General features: G+C 43.6%; 1 protein-coding gene across 1 annotated transcript; it reads left to right on the top strand.

Annotated features, from left to right (window-relative positions):
• Positions 1-10,878: 10,878 nt before the first annotated feature.
• Positions 10,879-18,201, top strand: LOC124776516. Its single transcript, XM_047251545.1, has 3 exons — positions 10,879-10,980; positions 13,690-13,896; positions 17,913-18,201. The coding sequence occupies exons 1-3, from the start codon at positions 10,879-10,881 to the stop codon at positions 18,126-18,128; spliced, it is 525 nt and encodes a 174-aa protein (XP_047107501.1). The 3' UTR covers positions 18,129-18,201.
• Positions 18,202-18,615: the final 414 nt, after the last annotated feature.

Below are 18,615 nucleotides of genomic sequence, written 5' to 3' on the forward strand. Positions count from 1 at the left end.
TGCCGCTTAGAACTGGCTATGTGAAGACTGTGACATAGCAACGACTCTAGGGTCCACATGAATTGTACTGCACTAAGCAATGTTCATATGCACTTCTTGCAGAAATGCAGTTTTGTGTGAACGAGTGACCAATGTAGTGAATGAGATCAAGTTTGGATGGTTTGTTACGTGCGGTCTTGGTTGCAAAGGTCGCCCCACCGCATATATCGTCATTGAGAGATCTTAATACTATCAGATGATTTCCTCTGTTCAATGTCACATTATGACATTTTGAAGGTGGGGGTGGCGGGGTGGTGGTGAGAGAGGATGAATCAGTGTCTCACTATTTTTCTATCCAAGGTTACTCTTTAATGTAGATCTTACACCAAGGCATCATTTTCATTCGGCGACAGAGACCATATACGATGTTAATTCATGCAGGATCTTGATGAGGGCTCTCCATCGAATAATATTTTCTGGAGTTGAAAACAGGTAAGCTTGATGATTTAACAGTAAATCTTGCAGTAGAGATTAGAGGCTTGGCAGCTACGAATAGGTATTAGGAAAAGGAACATCCTGAAGCTTGCCGGGGACAGAATGCTGGTACCAAGAATTTCAAGTATGAGTGTGCGACAATGCTTTCGGCTGAAGAGATGAAAAGACTGTCTTTCTAGATCTACCTGTTAGGCCCCTCTAGACACGGCAGGGGCACGGACACAAGAGAAATTTAGGTTGTCTGGCCAACGCGTTTCGACAGAGTCATAAGAACTCTTTGTGAACAGGGATGGCAGGCATTAAAACTTCGCTAGTTTCTATGTTCACTGTGGACCAGATGCTATCAAGAAAGCCATCAAACGGTGTAGTCCCTCTGCCGGCTGAGTTTTTTGGAAAGCCTCAGGTCTTCTAAAGAATTTTAGAATGGAACGCAACATTTAGGATGGCTCTGAAATCGCCTCTTTTGGCACTCCAAAACACTTCTTTTCTTTACTTTTGTCCTTGGTCAGACACTCTGTAACGTTCAGCCCATCCAGATATTGATCTCTGCGATAAATGTGTCGTTCACTTTAGGGCTAAACAGAAACTCAAAACATTCTCCCTAAAGTTGCTGCGAAAGAAACAAGTCAAACCACAATATCTTGTCCTCTCTGCGCGGGAATTTAGAGCCAGTTATTTGCTGCTTCTCCAGAAAGGGGAAGAATATTGTTAACTTTGATTGGGATTGGCAGATAGGCTGACAGTTTAGACCTCGTGCATCTTGGACAACTCGTTGTTCTGAGGGCAGTCTTATTTGTGTCAGGTCTGCCATCTCGAAGTTTGATCTCCCTGTGTGCACTGCCGTATCAGCGAGTCACACCGGTCAGTAGTATGACCGTCAAATGGGGGTCTGCTGGAATCTGCTTAGATTTCAGGGCTCCATTAGAGAGTAATTGCGGTCTTTGTAACAGGTCGCCAGCCGGGACATCGATTACTTCGTCCCCATGAGAATGATTTACAGGTGCCACACATCACTGCTCTGCTGACGCTCGCACCAGCACTGTAAACTGAGACAGCTCTAAACAACGAGAAAGGGGTATAGTATCGTGTGTAGTATAGCTACTCTAGCTTGCTAGGACAAATAGAATCACAGGCTCGCCAATTGTTCTCAGCTGCACAAACGTAGTATAGTTTCTAGGTAGAATAAATCCATCAAAATCTCTTCATAGTTAGATAATTTCAGACAAACGTTAGTCTTTGCCAGCCAATCGCCACCCTGTGGAGAGTTATTTATTGGTTGCTTCTGTTTGTGTCGGAAAGAGTCTGTGACTTATATTTCATTATATTTAACTTGTACTATTTGTCCTATTTCGTGATCAATGAGCTTTTACCTTAATTTTTTATATAAGATAAATCCCGTGTTGTATATTAATCACCAGTCAATAATTGACAACAATAATGACAGGGCCTTATTTCATTAAATTATTTCAGCTTTCAATTTAATTTATATTCTGATAAAAGTGACAACGTCTAATGCAGGCTAACAGTAACAACAACTGTCAAACGGGCAAAATCAATTTAGCAGTCGCATGGTCGAGGCAAACCAGTGGAAGGCTTCCTGGTTAAAGTAACTGCTGTCTGGGCATAAACTTATAGTCGCCTGTGGCCTTTCAAATCGATACTGCAAGACCAGTGTAATCTTGCGGCATGGCAACATTTTATTAGTAGTGACAATGATGTTGTGGGATATCTGTAATCTGCACTTACCTTTAAAGGAGCGCCTAGCCTGAATCAAACATAAAAGAAAAGAAGAGAAAAAAATAGTTAATAGTTCACGCGTTTGGATGCAAGTAAGGAATGTCTTCAGTTCTGAAGGTCATCTGCTGCGAAAAAAAGTAAGTCACTTGGCGTTATTAGAGAGTTAAATATTCTCAGGTGAATGAATAGCATTAGATGGCGCATGTGAGCCCAAGTTGCAAACAATCAGATTTTCAGTATACCGGCCAAGTCTGTCAGTAGTTTCGTCCGCAGCAAACCATGTGTAACACTCCAGAATATCTTCTCGGATTCTGTGGAATGTGTCAGTGTCAGTTGAATCCACATATTTTTTACGAAAAGTTGGCTCTGCGGAAACAGACTGATGGCAGAACTTATGAAGAAAACTTTTGAAAACAGTGTTTTCAAGTTTTCGGAAAGGAATTTTTGCCACAATAGCGTGAACAAGTCACTGCAGAATTAATAATTCATCACATGTCTTTGTTAAAAGCGTTTGCCTCAATTTTGATTTTCGTTCAACATGTACCTCATGTAACGCTCCATCTAAATGCTGAATGAAGTGAAATTTTTTTATCGCTTGAAACGTAATACAAGAAAGAAACAAGGTGATATATAAAAGGGCGCATAATATTTGGTAATGTTAATGGACACTGGTACTCGATCTTAACAAAATTTAAAAATATAAAATAACAGACATATAACCCAGTTTAGCAATTTTAGTTTTCCAACCATCATGTTATTTAATAAATGTTGTTATAGCTCAGAGCTTAAAAAATTCTACACTTCGTGCGACATCTTCAGAACATTTATTCTTTGTCGTGTAGGTATAATATTTCCACAGTGATTACCTTGCTTTTATATCGAAATTGAACCCAGAAATATAAAATTTATAATAAAAGGAAACATTAGAGTTATTTTAAACAATATTTACAAAATAATCGGCTTCACAAGTGCTCCGGTTCAAAAGATGTCTCAAGAGATCCACAATTTCGAAGTGGCAGGAAAAAATAAGGAGCATGAAAATATAACCACTGACCTCATTGTTGCGTGCTGGGCAGAAGATAATCGTATACGAATACACTTGGAACTGGCTTTTATCGGCATTTTCTTTTATTGAACTATTCGCGCACTGAAACTAGAATCGAGTTTGATCACTGGACATGTTGCAGTTTGTAAGTCCGACGATACACCAAGTCCTAGTTTAATTTGGTGGGTGGTTATCCCAAATTCGACATTTTTTTTCTGCCACAGTGACTTGGCAGCTTGAACTCTTCCTTTGTGTATGCGTTTTTATTTTGTTCATCTCAGCTCAGTTCGAGACGTACGAATATCTTTGTTTGTGGAAACAGGCAGTTGGCCAGGATACAATGCCATTCTTGGAAGCATTTCCACTCTTTTGAAAATACAGGAATTGAAAGTTACATAAAAGAAGTTAGTACATTTTAGCATTTTAAACCTAAAAGAGGGAAAAATAGGCGTTAGCGACGAAATAGGCAATTTTAAGTGCTATAAAATTGACCTTTTCGTGTTTAATTAGTCATAAAATGCATTAGTAAAAGCTTATTTGAAACTAGCAACTAAGGAAAGAATAGGCTTCAACCTAAAGGTTCGCAGTGTAATAATGACAATGAGCACGATAACAGTGGAGACTTACAGAGTCGATGTTGGTTTCGATGCACTGAAAATGAATATGCTGTACCTTATCGGAAACTGGTGTTGACAGATGTCGTTGTCTTATGTTCTATAATTACGGTTTGAGAACTCCCTGATAGCAATATGTAATGAAACAAATATTTACTTACATGTAGATCTACGATACAGTCTACAGAAGCTTTGATGAAAGTGCAGTCGCAATACTCGTGTGAGATAGATATTAAAAATCACTGAAACATTAAATCAAGGTAAGCCTATACTGATTGGAAACCAGCTACCACACGAATAGAATAAATTTATTTCTCACAATTAATGTCTTTTTTAATCAGAAACATCTTCGTTTCATGACAATGTACACAAATTTCTATCCAAGTTTTCGTATAAGATGAAACAGCGTCGATGCGGTGCTGTTGGATACAAGTGTGTTATTATGTTGTTGAGGGATGGCTAGAAGGATTGTGTGCAGTATCTACTCCATCCCAAGGATTTTTGCAACATTAAACTCATTCCCTCTCGTTTTTCAGTTGACACATTCACTTTATAATGCTGTTTTATACCATTGTATCTTTTGAACTCTGAAATTCTTCCTGAGGGCTGTCATAGTTTTAAACATTTTCTGTGACGATACTTTTGCCCAGTCGGAAAGGGAAAGAGGGTTTGACGTCTCGTCGTCGACAAGATGAGAGGCAGAGCAGAAGCTGGAATTGGTCGGGCTAGGGAGGAAATTGGCCCTGCTTTCCCCGTAACAATAATCTCATCATTGTCTTTAATAGATTTAGGGAAACCACGGAAAGCCTAAATGCAGATAGTCGGTCGGGAGTTTGAAGCAATTCCTCCCGAATGCTAATCCTTTCCTCTGGATACACTTCTTCCAAACAGAAAGGATGTTTCCACATCTGTTTGCAGAGGATGCTTTATTCACCATGTCACGACATGTGTGCCAAAACGAGCACCCAGTTCAGTCTCGTTCTGGAGCGTACGTCTTATTTTCGCGAGTTTGCGCAACAGAGCAATGTTCTGGCGACATTACGGAGCAGTATTGCGTCAGTTGCGGTCGCAAGGTCTGTAAGTACAGTGGTGCTGTTTAAAGGGCACATCCGCCATAGTATTCTTTGTGCTTTACATATGCCTTTCAATGTCGATAGAAAGGAATAATAATCTCGAACATACAGTTATATTTCTGATATGCCCAAACTTGTATGTTTTCAAGTTTATTCTGAACAAAAGTCGTCCCCTAGAAGTCGCACTTTTTCCATATTCGACTAGAGCAAGAGGGATAAGTTTAATTCAGTTCAAGGGCGACATTACGTACATACCTACCACGTAAATATTACAAACTATCTAGTGTCTGTATTACTAAGAGTGTACATTTACTCTGTTAGCGGTAGCTAGCATTCTTTTATTTGTAATGACAGACACCTTCCATACTGTACTGAGTAATATATCTTTCCTTGTTTAATCTACCAAATTTTAAATAAGTGATCTGAGATACTAGAACATCTACGCCAACTGGTTATGAACCTCACAGATAGTGCCACCTGTTAATGGCGTAGGTATCAGTTTGTGTAAATGTTTCATAATCTTTCTGGGAAAGGCTGTGATTAGAAACTTTTTTTATTATTGTGATACGTTTAATACAAAATTAAACAATACAGGAGGAGTCAAATGTGTACTGATAGAACATAGGTACGTAAATATTTTTATTATATGTTAGGCAAAGATTTTATCTATTGTTCAACCATAGAGTGGTAGTTGTCAGCGGCTGGCAGTGTGGCGGTATGAGTTTGCTTGGGATGCAGTGATATGAAAGTGTGCTATCTGGAAGGATAGCGTGGTTTGTCGTAATTCTGCTGTGCGGATACAGTACAGAAAAAATGGCAGATGTATTCCATTACACGACGAGATACAGACTACCACAGAGACGGTAATAAAGTAAGCGATGTTTACGTCAACAATGCGTCGGACCACTTCAAAAAAAATGTAAAGCGCATATTCTCACTCACTGTTTCTATGCTTCTTTCAACATAATTTCTTTGAAAGATAATGTAATGCACCCGCTTTAATTTACTCTAGCGCCAAACACCATCAAACAATAGTAAGTTTCGCACGTGGAGTCGTTTAAATTCGCTTCAAGAAAAATCATCATCCATAGCAGTAATACAGTAGGTTTAATTACCTGCAAAGTAGCTATTATTATAGAAGCAGAGTTTGCTTTACATGATTAGTAAGATAGGCTGAATGCATATGTGCATCAGTGTACTATTTTATTATCATTATTACTCTTATTGTTATTACTATAGTATTTACTATCTCCAGTGTGAGCAAATTTTGCCATGTTGTTACGTATTTTGGTAGAAGAATGTGTCAAGTGTATTGCCTTTGTCAACCTCTTGTTTATCATACATGAAATATATTCGTAGTTGCAAATGTGGACAACCGTCAGATGTGTAATAGAATGATGAAAATCAAAAGTTATGCCAGACTGGCATTCAGACCTGGATGCATGCATGTCCGAAGGAACCTTCCGTAATATTGCTGAGCAGCAATAGCAGTGGAATATCTTATTTATCTGCCAAACTAGGGCAAGCGACTTTCAGTTAAAATAACCATCCCGCATGGGAGATGTGTTCGGATAGCCTAATTGTACGTCTACTTTTAGCAGTAGCGACGCAAGGATATTTGCTGTGTCCCACCAGAAAAACTGCGTATGAGTGGTTTCTGTTAACTTTCTCATCTCTTACAGGTTAATTGTCTTCCTACGTAGTGAATGGAGCTGCGGGCGCTAGAAAATGGAGTGCCAAGTGGAGAAATCTGAGAGTTTCCGACATATTCTTCCGTTTGAGATCAACAGAGGTGTGACAGCAGCAGAGGCAGCCAGAAACGTTTGTGCCTTATATGGGGATAATGCCACTGGAAAGAACACAGCAATAAAGTGGTTTTCTCGTTTTAAGGAGAAATCTGAGAGTTTCCGACATATTCTTCCGTTTGAGATCAACAGAGGTGTGACAGCAGCAGAGGCAGCCAGAAACGTTTGTGCCTTATATGGGGATAATGCCACTGGAAAGAACACAGCAATAAAGTGGTTTTCTCGTTTTAAGGAGGCTCATTTTCACATTAGTGACATTCTACATTCAGAAAGACCTTCGGAGTTCGATGAAGATCGTTTAAACCCATTAATCCATAATGATCCACGTCAGTGTACTAGAGAATTGGCAAATGTGATGACCTGTGATCATCATCGTGCGACATTTGCGTATCATGGGAAATATTCAAAAATCTCGTGTATGGGTATCGCATGCTCTCGAAGCCAAAATCACAAAAATTGGCGGGAAGCCATAAGCGCATCTCTGCTTGCTCTTCATCAACTGGGTCATGAACGACACCGACATTCCTATCCTGTATTGCTACTGGTGACGAGAAATGGTGTCCTTATGTTAACATAAGAAAAAGAAAGGAATGGTTGTGCCCAAACACAGCACCGACCTCCCCTACAGACACGTGCACGCATCCACAATTCCAATCTCCATCGAGAACCCTTAAAGTAACTTCTTTTGCGGATGAAAATGCGTTTCGAACGTGTCTCGAAGTGTTCTTCGCCGCACAACCTCATGATTTCTACAGCTGCGGAATCGAAAACGTGCCCCTCGCTTTGGCAGACTGTTGTAAATAGTGAAGGAGACACTGACAGAAAAAATCGCAGCACCAAAAATATTTAATGTCAAGTACTGAAACTTCGGGAATACGTTCGTTGAGATAACATTTTAAAGTGATTAACATTGTAAATTCACAGGCAAATATAAGCGCGAGATAAGCCATTGCAAATGTGAAATGCTGGTACATTAATGACCGTTTTAATCGTCAGAATGTTGAATACAACCATGCAGTGTGTGGTACAGAGGAAAGTCCACTGGACCTGACGGGATACCAGTTCGATTCTGTACAGAGTACGCGAAAAAACTTGCCCCCCCCCCCCCCCCCCTTGTAACAGCCGAGTACCGCAAGTCTCTAGAGGAACGGAACGTTCCAAATTATTGGAAAAGAGCACAGGTAGTTCCAGTATTCAAGAAGAGTCGTCGAGCAGATGCACAAAACTATAGGCCTATATCTCTGACATCGATCTGTTGTAGAATTTTAGAACATGTTTTTTCCTCGCGTATCATATCATTTCTGGAAACCCAGAATCTACTCTGTAGGAATCAACATGGATTCCGGAAACAGCGATCATGTGAGACCCAACTCGCTTTATTTGTTCATGAGACCCAGAAAATATTACATACAGGCTCCCAGGTAGATGCCATTTTCCTTGACTTACGGAAGGGGTTCGATACAGTTCCGCACTGTCGCCTGATAGACAAAGTAAGAGCCTGCGGAATATCAGACCAGCTGTGTGGCTGGATTGAAGAGTTTTTAGCAAACAGAACACAGCATGTTGTTCTCAATGGAGGGACGTCTACGGACGTTAAAGTAACCTATGGCGTGCCACAGGGGAGTGTTATGGGACCATTGCTTTCCACAATATACACTCCTGGAAATGGAAAAAAGAACACATTGACACCGGTGTGTCAGACCCACCATACTTGCTCCGGACACTGCGAGAGGGCTGTACAAGCAATGATCACACGCACGGCACAGCGGACACACCAGGAACCGCGGTGTTGGCCGTCGAATGGCGCTAGCTGCGCAGCATTTGTGCACCGCCGCCGTCAGTGTCAGCCAGTTTGCCGCGGCATACGGAGCTCCATCGCAGTCTTTAACACTGGTAGCATGCCGCGACAGCGTGGACGTGAACCGTATGTGCAGTTGACAGACTTTGAGCGAGGGCGTATAGTGGGCATGCGGGAGGCCGGGTGGACGTACCGCCGAATTGCTCAACAAGTGGGGCGTGAGGTCTCCACAGTACATCGATGTTGTCGCCAGTGGTCGGCGGAAGGTGCACGTGCCCGTCGACCTGGGACCGGACCGCAGCGACGCACGGATGCACGCCAAGACCGTAGGATCCTACGCAGTGCCGTAGGGGACCGCACCGCCACTTCCCAGCAAATTAGGGACACTGTTGCTCCTGGGGTATCAGCGAGGACCATTCGCAACCGTCTCCATGAAGCTGGGCTACGGTCCCGCACACCGTTAGGCCGTCTTCCGCTCACGCCCCAACATCGTGTAGCCCGCCGCCAGTGGTGTCGCGACAGGCGTGAATGGAGGGACGAATGGAGACGTGTCGTCTTCAGCGATGAGAGTCGCTTCTGCCTTGGTGCCAATGATGGTCGTATGCGTGTTTGGCGCCGTGCAGGTGAGCGCCACAATCAGGACTGCATACGACCGAGGCACACAGGGCCAACACCCGGCATCATGGTGTGGGGAGCGATCTCCTACACTGGCCGTACACCACTGGTGATCGTCGAGGGGACACTGAATAGTGCACGGTACATCCAAACCGTCATCGAACCCATCGTTCTACCATTCCTAGAGCGGCAAGGGAACTTGCTGTTCCAACAGGACAATGCACGTCCGCATGTATCCCGTGCCACCCAACGTGCTCTAGAAGGTGTAAGTCAACTACCCTGGCCAGCAAGATCTCCGGATCTGTCCCCCATTGAGCATGTTTGGGACTGGATGAAGCGTCGTCTCACGCGGTCTGCACGTCCAGCACGAACGCTGGTCCAACTGAGGCGCCAGGTGGAAATGGCATGGCAAGCCGTTCCACAGGACTACATCCAGCATCTCTACGATCGTCTCCATGGGAGAATAGCAGCCTGCATTGCTGCGAAAGGTGAATATACACTGTACTAGTGCCGACATTGTGCATGCTCTGTTGCCTGTGTCTATGTGCCTGTGGTTCTGTCAGTGTGATCATGTGACGTATCTGACCCCAGGAATGTGTCAATAAAGATTCCCCTTCCTGGGACAATGAATTCACGGTGTTCTTATTTCAATTTCCAGGAGTGTATATAAATGACCTAGTAGATAGTGTCGGAAGTTTCATACGGCTTTTCGCGGATGATGCTGTAGTATACAGAGAAGTTGCAGCATTAGAAAATTGTAGTGAAATGCAGGAAGATCTGCAGCGGATAGGCACTTGGTGCAGGGAGTGTTAACTGACCCTTAACATAGACAAATGTATTGTATTGCGAATACATAGAAAGAAGAATCCTTTATTGTATGATTATATGATAGTGGAACAAACACTGGTAGCAGTTACTTCTGTAAAATATCTGGGAGTATGCGTGCGGAACGATTTGAAGTGGAATATAAAATTAATTGTTGGGAAGGCGAGTGCCAGGTTGAGATTCATTGGGAGAGTCCTTAGAAAATGTAGTCCATCAACAAAGGACGCACTGAAGATCACTCTTCAACCGGACTTCATATGACACCGGCTTACGAAGTTGAGCAGTACCTCTGAGACCAACCCAGACTGCAACTGTCCCTCATTGTGGATATACATTTTGCCATCGAAGCTAGTATCGTTTATATAAAGGTGACATCTGTCGCTCCGTGCACTGTCGTGGCCAATAAGCACACCAACGTCACTAAGTTCAAAACGTCATGTCGGAGCCGTCAACATGGACCATGCTGGGCTTGGCCCGCAGACTCTGCGAGTATTTGAGCTTCCACTTGAGGTGCCAGAACGTGTTATCAAGGCAGCTTTTCAACCATATGGCAATGTCACCGGCCATATGGCGGAAAAATGGCAAACTTTAGAAACCTTCTGTGGACTAAGTCAGGTAAAAATCGACCTCTTAAAATATATCTCATCATACCTAAACATAGGTGGATGTCGCACCGTTCTGGCTGTAGACAAGGAAACCACGTTAGATCATCTTAAGAAATCTCCAACACAGGATGTTTTCGTACCCGCAGAAACTTCTATTCTCCCCCGTCCATTTTGTCTAGTCTTCCACATCTCCCTCTCTGAGCAACAAGAGGAGCGACATACTGAAGGAAACAGTAGCTGCAGGAAGGCAGGATTCCGCAGCGGCAGAACTCTTGACGACGCCGACGATGTCCACTGTGACCACAGACCACCAGCTGTCTGTAGTTGTACCTGAGGAGAAGATGGACGAAGGATCGTACCGAAATCGGCCTTGCTTCACAGATAACGAGGTACCGACGGAAATTCCACCACACACGTGTGCATAAACAATGTTCACCTTTGGACAGCAAGAAACGGCAGTGAGCTCCTTCTGAAGGATTCCTCGTTCACACATCTGGCCTAGAAGAGGACGGCGATGATGATGTGAATTTGAATATACACCGAACGGTTCTCCACGTTGGTCATGATACAGATATCACATCAATCCGCAGCCAGATACCGGCATCAGACGAACAGGATGGCCATCCTAGAGCGCCAATCAATGACACAGCAGCCTGAGATGAAGGAAATGGCGAGTCACCCCTTAGATTAATACCAGCTCTTTTTCCGTAGGCTGATGCCCTTGAAGTTGTCAATGATGTGGCGATGGGAGAGGTGGATAGCCGTGGCATTTCGTCTGCCATCTCCAACCATTTTACCAGCCTTGTTAACTGATATCGCGAGCTGTGAAGTTCAGCGATTCTCTCTCTCCGTCTGCTATGACGACACCTCCAGCCAGCGACGGTAGACTACAGACCTTCTATCTACCCACAACTATCATCTGTACAATCTGGACGCAATATAAGCTGATCTTGCTCCGACAAATGCTCACTGCAGCGAATGTCGAAGCTTCCTTCTTACAACAAGTCCCTGTAGCCAGTTTACCAGAATTCTTTTGATATACGGCTTGTGCCTCACAAGCGTCCCCACAGGCACCGGAGTTGCAATCCTTGTCCGTGAGGGTTTGACAGCCACCAACCTGCGATACCTCCTGAATGTGAGTCGCGTGGCTGTTACAGTCAGTACTATGCAGCTCGTTAATATCTGTTCTCCTTCTGGCTCGGGACGATGGGGAGAATGCCTGCGTTTCACCAAGGGGGATGTAGTGCAACTCTGCCAGGGTCGACTGGATGACATGGTGATAGTTGGTGACTTCAGTTGTGGGCAGGCGTGTGCCATTCACTTTGCCCAATACTCGAAAGTCTGGTACAGTATCTTGATCTGGTCGACACTTGTCGACGTATATACGGTTAAGTACCTGGATTCATCCACCTTAACAGTAGCTCACCTAGGAGGATAGATTGGTTTTACGACACACATACCCTAAAGCGGTTATAAATAGCGCGGAAATACGACCTCCGACCTCCAACGACCACATGACATATATCTGTGCTGCTACCCTCCGTCCTCTACTGGTATGCTTTGTAAAATGAACAATGACCATTTCGACTCACAGGTACGCAGGTTAGGGGTGGAGACTACGTAGTACCAAGCCGTCAGCTATCGCGCTCACTTCGGATGAGCGTTAACTTGGTGGATCAAATATGCAGAGCCTGCTCTCTGGCAGACACTGATGGTGTGTAGTAGGGATGCAGCAACACAGAGAAAACACACGGTCGACTTTTATAATACCATCCAATGAGAGTGTGCCATCATACGAAACTCACCAGATCGCCAGGCAATGATCAACTGCAGAAACGCGCGAGGTGATGACGGGATACCCCAGGAACGACCTATGGTTCACCGTAAAAAAGCGGAAGAGAGCACTCATTCCTAATTTGGTTACTAACGACGGCCAACGTGTAGCCGTGCAAAGGGACATTGTTGGAGCCTTCCACGCGCAATACGAGTGACTACACGGCAGAGCGAGCACATCCTGTGCCGGCAGCAACCGTTCCCAGATTACTCCGTGGTGCAGCTCCACTGGACGTGGCAACGGAGTTGTTGCAGGACGTGACGGAGGATGAAGTTCACGACGTTATCTGTAAAGAGACACTAACAGATCATCAGGACCTGATGGACTCCTATTGGAATTTTAGAGAACTTCTCAACGGCTGTTGATACCATCTTGGACCGTGATTTGTAGATAATTACTGTCCACCAAGAAGTGCTTGTCCGAGGCTTTCTTCGAAGACCTCTTACTATCAATATTCAAACCTAAATGTGGAACCCGAATACGAGACTATAGACCTTCGACGGTGCTTAACAGTGACATGAAAATTTTCACGTGGCTACTGGTAAACGACATGCGATGGTTAATTCGCCGTGTCGTCTCCAAGTGTCAAACTTCACTAGACTGTCTGTAAAATATCACGTATGCTCTGTGCCAATACACTGACTTAATCTCCCTAGTTGGGATCCAGCGCTTCACTGCGTTTTAGTTATGGTTCGATCCTGTCGACGTCTCCTATCTGACTGCAGTGCTGCGCAGTACTCAGTGTCTAGATACCTTTATTGTTGTGTTCATGCGCCTGTACAACATCATGGAGTACTTGTCAATAGCCATTGACGGGTACCTTCCACAGTAACCATTCAGGGCGCCAGCTTTGTCCTTTATCTGTGGTGCCTAATGCTCTAGCACTGGAATCTTTCCTGTGTGGTCCGCAGCAGTAATCAACAGGCCTCTTAATTGATGGTCGATCTTACCAATGCATGGTCGTCCGTGGAGCCGATGACATGACAGACGCTGTGTCCTGGAGTGCGACATATGGTGCGGCATCGAGAAGTAAACATTTTAAATACGGTTTTTCATACGTAAGAAATTCGGTGAATCGAAATCGTCTCGTATGAAACACTCGTCAACCGAGCTCGTGGATCAACAGCAAAGGAGTGCTTAGGAAGCAGTGTCAAATTGACCATCACATCAGAGCAAGAGTCAAACGAGATGAAACTGTTGATCAGTACACACTACTTTCATCATACTGGGGCATACGGACTCGCCGTTTCGCGCACAACGGCAGGTTCCGGGCACGGATCAGCTGCTCGTGGCAGGCACGCGGTCAGCTGGTGAAGGCCGACAGCTCTGGCGGCCGACGCCCTGCGACGAGTGGTGGCCGCTGCCGCCGCCGCTGCTACTGTATATAAACACGGGCCTGGCCCCTCACAGAGCACAGCAGCATCGTCGTTCGACTTGCTTCTTTCTCACAGCTCACAACATGAAATTTCTGGTAAGTTGCAGTCTCTCATATCACATGAAACAGAGAATGGCCTGTGTACCATCTATTAAATGCCCTCAGTCACCGTACGTTTGTCAGCGCATGTGTACGTACTTTGCATAACTATTAATGCTACCTGTGAGGTTATGAAAATTGCATTTTGCAGTAGTGTGCCGGAACAACAGCATGTAAAGAAACAACAAAGAGTTTGGACAACAAATCGCGAACGACTGTAGAAACTGGTAACTCAGTGAGATATACATAAATACTGGACAGTTAATTCAAGAAAAAGCAGGCAAATGCTTTATGACTGGGAAGGGTGGGAGATTATTATTATTATTATATTATAATGATGCTGGTATTTACATAACAGAGCGCTTCGAACATTTGGTGTAAAGAGTATTAGCATGAATAATGGGTGAAAAGTATTAGTGACTTTGAATTACTAAATAAAACGTTACACGCTCGGAGATTACTGGAATCTAAACTGTACGATGATCCGAGATCAGTAACATACCTGTTAAAAATAAAATGCAATAAAATAAAATAAAGTAATACAAATTTCTTTGCATAGTTTGTGATGGTCCGCGTTTGGGTTACACTCAACCGGCAAATTTCACTACAGAGAATGATAATGCAATCTAAAAAGAGATATAGTCTATATAGATCATGCAGCAATATCTGTACGTTTAACCATCGATGGTTATTGCGGCTTTCTACTACTGTATGATGTCATACTAAGAACAGCTTATTGTGAATAACTCTTTTTCTTATACCTCTGCTGGGATTTTTTCATGTTTTTATGAGATAATGAGACTACCGTAACTAATAGCACACAGAACTGACTTCCCAGTACAGAGTAAGCTCGAGTAGCTGCCATCTGGTAAGTCTCCTAGATATTTCAGTTCACATTTATTTTATACTGTGGCCTTCAGTGCCAGAACTTATTGCAGAAATCTGCATAAATTCGATAAAAGTGGTGTCTATAAATGCAGTAATAACAGTAAATAAGTTTTTTTTCGCAAAGAATGTACCGGTGGTACCTGTATTTATGCTTGAGGCGAATGTGTTGCTACGTCTCGACTCAGTATCCCCTTCATTAAGCACTGATACATGTAAAGACATTGAAAATCATGGAGAATGTGTCGCTACGTCTCGACTCAGTATCCCCTTCATTACGAACTGATACCTGCAAAGACATTGAAAATCATGCAGCGTTGCAGGCGTTTTTCGACAGTAGCTTTTCGTTATTGATTGCTTGGTAAGATATATCTCTAGCTTGTGGGTGGTTTCCCTATTTCTCAGATGGAAAGCACACACTTGTGACTTTGATGGGTTTGGTTTACGCTGGGGCGTGAGTCGTGCTTCGGTAGTTCAGTTGGTAGAGCACTTGCCTGCGAAAGGCAAAGGTCCCGAGTTTAGAGTCTCGGTCCGGCACACAGTTTTAATCTGCCAGGAAGTTTCATACCAACGCACACTCCGCTGCAGAGTGAAAATCTCATTCTGGAAACATTCCCTAGGCTGTGGCTAAGCCATGTCTCCGCAATACCCTTTCTTTCAGGAGTGCTAGTTCTGCAAGGTTGGCAGGAGAGCTTCTGTAAAGTTTGGAAGGTAGGAGACGAGGTACTGGCAGAAGTAAAGCTGTGAGGACGGGGCGTGAGTCGTGCTTGGGTAGCGCAGTTGATCGCCGGCACGGTAGCTCAGCGTGTTCGGTCAGAGAGCTGGTTGGCCTCTGTAGTAAAAAACTGAGTGGAAGGATCAACAAACGAACTTGACCGGATGTCATGTGACGTCCGCAACGACCAAACAAAACGATCAACAACGAAAAAAAAACAAAGAAACAAGAAAAGAAAAATAAAAAAGAGTTGCTAGAACACTTGCCCGCGAAAGGCAAAGGTCCCGAGTTCGAGTCTCGGTCCGGCACACAGTTTTAATCTGCCACGAAGTTTCATATCAGCGCACACTCCACTGCAGAGTGAAAATCTCATTCTGGACAGATGTATTCAACTTAACAAGTATCGAAACACTTACTCCTTGTCGACTACAAGCTAGTTTAAATTCGCCGTCACTTTTATCGTGGTGACCGTAATGCTGTACCGTTTCTGTGGGTCAGACACGAGTGGAATAATCGGCTCATGCTGTGGTATAAAGCACTCTTTTTGACAACGTTGTATGGAAGAATGTTGGTCTACGATCAGAGAGGCCGTTCGGTTTAGGGCATTATTTATTAAAGAATTCTTATGAGGTCAAGATTTTTATATTTATATTCATTTTATCTTTCAGAGTCTTCAGTTCCATTCTCAGGTCACTTCGACAGCGTAACACGTTAAGGGTCAGCCCATATCCGTAATGTTATTGCATTCCAAGTGACTTTTTAATTGGAACGGTTGAGTGGTATAGTTGATGGATGTACAGCCGGGACTACAGACATGAGATAGAATTTCCATGTATTAATGTATGTAAAATATGTTACAGAGTATTAGGATATAAGTGGGCATAGCTGTCAACGATGACCAGGTGAATGAGTACACAGCCAATGACTGCGTATAACCGACGGCCGGTCAAGAATGCTACGGAACATCAAAGTGAACGAGTATCGCTGGCCGCCGCTAAAAATGTGTATAAAACATAAAAAAAATAGTATGTGAACTGTTACGTCATTACTACTGTAATGTTCTAATAGCAGCTAGTAAGCTTGCCAACTGAACTTTGATTGCGATTACCGATATTCATTGTCAGGGAATACTTACGAGAAAAATATAAGCGTACTATTGTTAACTGTTGTTGGACGTAATTCAGTAGTTAAGACGGTATTGATTGGAATGGATGAGCAGTCTGGTGTGTTACGTATGGATTATTCGGTTATGCTCATTCGAATTATATTATTATGACGAAAATAATGATTAGTTCGTGAGTTGTATTTCACTTATTATGAGCAAGTTGATTATTACTTGAATTCTTTGAATTTTTCTCACGTGCGATTACGATAGGAAGGCTCTGCAGCTGACTTCTTCTGATTAGTCATAGTAAAAGGGAAAAAGTGAAGTCGGAGCCTATAAACGTTTAACAAATGTCGTTTGCGTGCACGGGATTACATTGTTTTAGTTTGGCGCCTGGTTTGTGCTGGTTCCCCCATGGTGGTAATTACAACTAGAGCCCCTCAGGTTTCAAATACGTCGGGCGGTGGACAGAACAACTCCTCCCGAGTATAATAGAAGGCCGACTGACAAGGGAGTCGCCACTGCACATATTTGATGATGTTGTTGCATGAGAGTTAAGCAGGAGACCTAACATTAAAGGATGCTACATGAACGTATGTTCCAGATATGCGTCAACACTAATAAATTTAAAATTTAGTGACTCGTTACAGGTTCAGTTGACTAATCACTCAACGCGTTTATACCGCTCCAGAATACTATATGGGTATTTATGAATTATGTCGCATACCGTAAGTCACAAGAGTTGCAGGCGAGAGAAAAGTTGTTAACTTAAAAGATAGTAAACAATCAGGGGATACAAGAAGTACTATGTTAATTAGTGGGAATAAGTGAGAAAAGAAGGCTCTGTAAAAAAGATTTGATAGAGAAAAAGGCAGGTTTTATAAATTATGTGACGATTTAATGCAACCGGCCGGGGTGGCCGTGCGGTTCTAGGCGCTACAGTCTGGAGCCGAGCGACCGCTACGGTCGCAGGTTCGAATCCTGCCTCGGGCATGGATGTGTGTGATGTCCTTAGGTTAGTTAGGTTTAATTAGTTCTAAGTTCTAGGCGACTGATGACCTCAGAAGTTAAGTCGCATAATGCTCAGAGCCATTTGATTTTATGCAATAAGTAACACCGTGATGAAAAGAGCAGTCAAGGGAAATAGCCATCAGGGCAGCCAAAGATAAGAACTCGAAAGGGAGATTATTTGCGATGATAGATCTAAAGGTAAAAAGATTATTCTAGAGAACGTTTGTACACAGGACGAAACGAAATGATTAGAAAACCTAGCGACTTAGAATTAAAAAAAGGAATGTATTTCCACAGGTGATTATCTTGGCCGCCTGCGTGGCCGTTGCCTCCTGCCAGGAGACGCGAGAGAAGCGCGGCCTCCTGGGGGCGGGAGTGCTGGCCGCCCCCGGCGCTGTGCTGGCGCCGCGCGTCCTCGCCGCCCCAGCCATAGCCGCCGCCCCCATCGTCGCCGCCCCCGCCATCGCCCACGCCCCTCTGGGCCTCGGCTTGGGTCACCCCATCATCGGCTGAGAAACTTCATGCTAATTTCTTTTTGACTGTGTGTATTTACTGCGTGTCCCTAAATAAAGTGCCTGTAGCCTCACTGCTGTTTTCTGTTACGAAATATCCTACACCATTTCTTTTCATAAATCCTACTGCATTTTTTTTTATTCTTAATCTTCTGCATATTTTTTCCCTCGCACTAGCGCACATCTGCGTCTTCCTCGGCTATAGAAATCTGAGCGCCAATATCTGTAACATCTGTTCTTTAAGCACACAATTTTCCCTTAAAGATTTACTTGTCCCGAAGCACGAAACTTTCTCCGTGTATAATTTGAAAGTGGACAATAGCTTTAGCTTTGACTACGTATTCCATAGATAGTTAACTTTCACCCTTAAAGGCGAGGGCGATGTCTTATAATGTTTCATATGGCAGAGTACGGCGCTGAAGAAATGGCGTTTAGTATGGATATTTTCGTATTTCAGGGCTCTAATATCAAAGATATCGTCAAAGAGA

This window comes from Schistocerca piceifrons, chromosome 1 (assembly GCF_021461385.2).
Source record: "Schistocerca piceifrons isolate TAMUIC-IGC-003096 chromosome 1, iqSchPice1.1, whole genome shotgun sequence".
NCBI classification, from domain to species: domain Eukaryota; kingdom Metazoa; phylum Arthropoda; class Insecta; order Orthoptera; family Acrididae; genus Schistocerca; species Schistocerca piceifrons.

Bases quoted from the DNA above. Each gene is read 5' to 3' on its own strand.
- LOC124776516 (XM_047251545.1), top strand. From the start codon at position 10,879: ATGTCCACTGTGACCACAGACCACCAGCTGTCTGTAGTTGTACCTGAG. The intron at 10,981-13,689 runs GTACCGACGGAA...GCACAACGGCAG, and splicing joins CTTGCTTCACAGATAACGAG to GTTCCGGGCACGGATCAGCT. The intron at 13,897-17,912 runs GTAAGTTGCAGT...GTATTTCCACAG, and splicing joins CTCACAACATGAAATTTCTG to GTGATTATCTTGGCCGCCTG.